The 5916-nt window shown below is 37.4% G+C and overlaps 1 protein-coding gene across 1 annotated transcript in view; it reads left to right on the forward strand.

The window, feature by feature from the left end:
• Positions 1-5916, forward strand: part of MRC1 (mannose receptor C-type 1) — a 144641-nt gene that overhangs the window by 31311 nt on the left and 107414 nt on the right. Inside the window, exon 8 of the mRNA XM_007936405.1 lies at positions 2914-3096. Within this exon, the coding sequence (XP_007934596.1) occupies positions 2914-3096 (183 nt within the window). The remainder of the gene's footprint in view (positions 1-2913; positions 3097-5916) is intronic.

The raw sequence follows: 5916 nt of genomic DNA on the forward strand, positions 1-5916 counted from the left end.
AGAATTCACATTGCTTGGTTCTACAATCAATGTCAATGGAAGCAGCAGTCAGGACATTAGACAGCGTGTAGCACTGGGCAGGTCAGCCACGAAGGAACTCTTTCAAGTGCTGATTAGCAAGGATGTCTCCTTGAAGACTAGGGTATGCCTGACACAAGCCATGATATTTTCAATTGCCTCGTATGCATGTAAGAGCTGGGCAGTGAATAAGGAAGACTGAAGAAGAGTTGCTTTTTGAGTTGTAGTGCTGGCAAAGAATGCTGAAAGTACCATGGACTGCTAAAAGAACTAACAGATCTGTCCTGGATGAAGTGCAGCTGAAATGCTCCTTAGAAGCTGGAATGGCCAGACTGTCTCACCTACTTTGGTCATGTTGTCAGAAGGGACCATTCCCTGGAGAAGGATGTCATGGTAAGGCGGAGGGTCCACAAAGGAGGGGACGACCTTCAATGAGATGGATTGACACGGTGGCTGCGACAGTGGGCTCAAGTATAGCAAGGACCATGGAGCTGAACGGGATCGGGTGGTGTTTTGTTCTGCTGTGCATGGGGTCGCAATGATTCGGAAACTACTTGACGACACCTAACAACAACGTGCCACTAGAAAATTTAAAATTGTGTCTGTGGTTTATGTGGCATTTCGATTGGACAGTGCTGCTTTAGAGGAACAAACAAGTTTTTGTGGCTGCCCCAAGGAATTCCTCTTCATTTCACTCGGGTTGGTTGTTTTCCTGTTTTACAATATTTTAAAAGTTCATCTGTTTGGGTTTTGGCCTTGTTGTTATGTACCTGCCAGTCGGCCCGACTCATAGTGACCCCTCCTTGGGTTTCCGAGGCAGTATTACTACGGAAGTAGATTGGTCAACCTTCCTTCCAAGGAGTGGCTGGTGGGTTTGAAGCACCAGCCTTCTGGTTAGCAATCAAGTGCCTTAGGCATGATGCTACCAGAGCTCCTCCTAGTAAAATGGCAACTACTTGGAGGCCTTATGGTGGAATTGTTATGTGCCGTCAAGTCGGGCCCGACTCATAGCGGCCCCTCCTTGGGTTTCCGAGGCAATATCACTACAGAAGTAGATTGCCCCATCTTCCTTCCAAGGAGTGGCTGGTGGGTTTCAACCGCCAGCGTTCTGGTTGGCAGTCAAGTGCCTTAGGCACTATGCTACCAGAGCTCCTTTGGAGGCCTTAGTAGTTGCCATTTTACAAGGAAGCAAAATTAAAGTGTACCACCAGAGGGCTCCAGAGCTATGCTAAAATCTTGATTTTTTTTTTTTTTTTGTAAACTCTGGAAGTGTACAGAATCTTAATTGGATTAGATTTAGATAGAGATGGCAATTTTTATAAAATATGCCTATTTTTCTATTATGATAATACAGAGTTTGGTCATCGTAACTGACTTGTTACTTGAATAAGCACTGTGCACAGAATCCTGGGCTTAAGGGAATCTCTGCCTTTAAAGGAAGATGGGATTAATTTATTTTAAAAAAATATGTATTAAGGCAGCACATTTGAGAACATTTTATATCAAACTTAAAATAGAAATTGATGTTTATTTGGCAATAGTTTCTCTCTAAGCAATGTATGTTGTTAAGCTGCTGTATTAAATTGAATAGTATCTGTACAATGGCAGTAATAAGCAACTGTATAAAAAGTATTACTTCTTTTTCTGCATCAATATTCATTACATCTACCATGGGTCAGGTCCTATGCCAAGTTCTAGGCTTACAGGGATGAACAAAGTGAGCTTCTGTCTTCAAGTATCTTGACCTGCACTTTCCCCAGTTCATTGCTATTACTGTAAAATTTTGTAATATATAATCAAGATCATGAAATTTGACCAAAACTATTAGTAGTAAAAATTAGAATGTTGACAGCTATTAGTAGTTTAATTAAATAATAATTATGTGGTGCTTAAAATTTCCAAACACATTATCACCACTGTTTTCTGGTTCAGAAGAACACAGTGGCCATGGGTAGTTTGATATTAGTATTAATATTATTAGTTAAAAATTTATCTATATAAATACTTCAGTTCACATGATATGACTTGCCCAAGATCACATGTCTGAAAGATTTCTGAATCAAAATCCCTTCCCTGGCCACAATATCCAATGTCATCTTTTGGGACCAAGTACAGTAGTGGGTTAATTCAGGGACACAGTTGATGTTGCTATGGTGACAGAAGCTATTGGTGGCCATCTTGTCTCTCACTCATTCTCCTTCCTGCTTTAACATTACTCTTTTTCATGCTTGCCTTCTGAATATTGTTTGCCTCTCCTCAGAGAATGTTCCCCTGAAGGCCATAGAATACAGGTAAATTGAAATCTTTTGGGTAATGCATTATGCTAGAACTTTTGTACTTCCACCATTTGAACAGTGTAAAGGAACTCTGGTGGGACAATGGTTAAATGCTTGCCTACTAACTGAAAGGGTGGCAGTTTGAACCCACCCGGTGGCACTGTGGGAGAAAGAGCTGGTGATCTGCTTCTGTAAAGAATACAGCCTAGAAAACCCTAGGGGACAGTTCTGCTCTGTCACATGGAGTTGATATGAGTCTAAATCAACTTAATGACACTTGAAATATAGGTTTACTGATAAGTTACAGATAAAATTAGTCCATTGTATCATGATGTGACCTTGTAAGTACAATTAAAGAGAGAGAGAGGGAGAGAGAGAGAGAGAGAGGAGAGTTCCCATTTAACTTTATTATAAAGTAAAAGGGGTCACTTACTTTTTTAGTCAAAAAGCAAACAAAATAGGATATATCCAGTGTATCTTTTTATGAATATACAGGCTAAAACATGAAAAATAACTACCATTTTTATATGCCTCTAACTATGAACTGTTCAACATATAGAATGATAGAAAATAATTTAAAAATATCTTCTGTGTTAATTGTTTTCAAACTTTTTTTTAGCAAGTGACATGCCTACTAGCTGTCCCAGTCAGTGGTGGCCATACAGAGGTCACTGTTACAAGATTCACAGAGAGAAGAAAATCCAAAGGGATGCTTTGACTGCATGTAGAAAGGAAGGTGGTGATCTGGCAAGTATCCACAGCATCGAGGAATTTGACTTCATTTTCTCCCAGCTAGGATATGGTAAGACACCTCACAACCATCATATGCTTTACTCCAGCCCTCTCTACCCTCCACCCATCTCTGGAAAATTTAATACTAAATGTTAAATGGAATGTTTTAATAATAATGTTGTTGTTGTTGTTATGTGCCGTCGAGTCAGACCTGACTCATAGCGACTCCTCCTTGGGTTTCTGAGGCAGTATTACTATGGAAGTAGATTGCCCCATCTTCCTTCCGAGGAGTGGCTGGTGGGTTTGAACTGCCAACCTTCTGATTAGCAGTCAAGTGCTTTAGGAGCTACGCTACCAGAGCTCCCAAAATACAAAAAAAGTTGTTAAAAAGAAAGAAAGAAAATGTTGAAATGAGTTGGGAACATTTATCCAGAAGAAAACTAGGCTGAGGAACAACATAATGATAATAGGCACTCAGCAGTACTCGTTGATTAAATGATTATCATTTTCAACTTCCATTGATGAGGCTGGTGAATAGCTGCAGCTGTTCTTAATTTTCACCAAGCAAAACAAGAGGAAATGGACGGCGGTGATGGTGGAGACTGCTTCCTGACACACACTGCCTGAAAATTGATAGCAGCAAGGGTGGAGAGGAAAAACTGATTAACTAATAGATGAGAAAAAAAAAAAAAATAGTAATAGCAGAGAAAGATTTAAAAGACTCCAAAACAGGACTACTCCTAGCAACTGTGCCAAATGGAACCCTTCCTCTTCTGTTTACTTCATTGGATTCAGTAGGCTATAATAGGCTGCTGCAGCTTGTAAACAATTTCTTGATTAAACATAGTTATGTTTACCTATTCTGGAAAATTGAGACTAAAAGGTAATAATGTAATCAAACATATCTGAATATCAGTCCCTGAGAGTTATCATGACTTGTAGATAGCTAATAAGTTTGCAAATGATTCAGTTAGTGAAGATGCTGTAGAGCTGCAGTGTACATTTTGCTCAAATTTATGGGACATAATACAGTAATAGAAGAGCCCCATGTTTTTATTGCTACAATTAGTTTGGGAAGTTGACTGACAAAGGTTGCTTATACATTCAGCTTGAGAATTAGTCACATTTCAATAGGGAGACTTTCTAAGTTTTAAATAAGGATTTATTCAGGTAAAATAACAAAAGGTAAAGAAGAGCTGTAAAATTAAAAATATTGCTTATAAAATAAAAGCCTAGGAAACCTGTTTTAGTTTGGTGCCATAGTTTATTTTATATTAACCATACAAATCATTTTAATTGGATAAATTGGGACCTTTCTATATAAGTGGCATCCTCAGAAGTACAAATGATTAATACGTTCAACTGCTCACCTGAAGACTGGAGGCTCAAGTTCCTCTAGGGGGGTATCTTGGAAGAAAGACCTGGTAATCAGCCATTGCAAACCCTGTGGAACACAGTTCTACCCTGACATACATAGGCTCACCATGAGTCAGAATCAACTTGATGGTAACTGGTTTCCACATAAGTTAGAGTACAACTAGGACAACTTCCATAACCAATTTATAAACCTCAGTCTAACAATCTTACACTCACCTATTATATATATTTTAAAGGATATATATAAAGGATTTGTGCTTAGGAATTATAAAAGCTAGAAGGGAAGAACAATTTAGTAAGAAAAATTTTATCAGATGCTCTTAATAATTATAATTGAGTGACTTAGAAGTTGTTTTTCATTGGTATTAAATCAAAATCCTTGAGTGGCACAAGAGGTCATTTTTAAACTGGTATGTGTTGCCCAAGATCCCAATCTGCCAAACTAGTGAAAGGAAAAGGGGGGCACTTGTGCTGGCAATGCCATTCACACTTCATGGTACTGGAAACATCTGCTGGGGCTGGCACTCAGCCTGCCTGGGACTTCCTCAAAAGCAAAGCTTAGTGACAATTTTAGGAGGAAGAGCCTTAACTACTTAGGGAAATTCCTATATATTGTGATATTTTTCTCATTTTCTACCTCAACAGCTTTACTATCCTTTGGCAAGTACTTTTAAAAAAAAAAATTATATTTTATTGTATTTTAGGTGAAAGTTTACATAAAAAAATTTCCCATTTAACAATTTTTATACAAATTGTTCCATGACATTGGTGATTTTTTTAATGATGTGTCAGCATTTTCATTTTTTCCATTCTGTTTGTTCTGTTTCTCTTTATCTAGCTTCCTTGCCTCTCTTTACTTTCTTGTCTTTGCTTTAGGGTAAATGTTGACCATTTTCTCATATAGTTGATTATTTAAGGGATCATAGTAATCATAGGTGATATTGTTTATTTTACAAGTCAATATGTTACTTGGATAAAAGATAACCTCTGGGAATAATTTCAGTTCCAAGTTCAAAGGCTATCTTTAGGTAATAACATGGAGATTCCTCTAGTCTCTATAGGTCCATTAAGTCTGGCTTTTTTCTGGAACTTGAATTTTGTTCTGTATTTTTCTCTCATTCTATCCTGGACTTTCTATTTTATCCTTGATCAGAACGACCAGTGATAGCCAGGGACCATGTAGTTCTAGTCTCAGAATAGATGAGGCCAAGGTTCATATGAGCTATTAGTTGGCAAGTACTTTTAATTTTACCATTTAAAGAACATAAAACAAGCATCCATGATAGAATTTGCAGTAGTGCAAATTAAATAAATATAGAATTATACATTCTCTAGTTTTTAAATTTGGAAATGTTCATGTGCTTAGTCATAAATTAGCAGGCTTTTAATTACTTCAATCGATCCCATTTTAGTTTTAACATTTAGAATTCTTAGAATTATAGCTACTTATTAATCAATAATGTTCTGTAGAGAATTTCAAAACAAAATGATCACATTTCATATATATATATAT

This window comes from Orycteropus afer, unplaced genomic scaffold (assembly GCF_000298275.1).
Source record: "Orycteropus afer afer isolate SDZICR_OR568_19922 unplaced genomic scaffold, OryAfe1.0 scaffold00035, whole genome shotgun sequence".
Taxonomy (NCBI): domain Eukaryota; kingdom Metazoa; phylum Chordata; class Mammalia; order Tubulidentata; family Orycteropodidae; genus Orycteropus; species Orycteropus afer.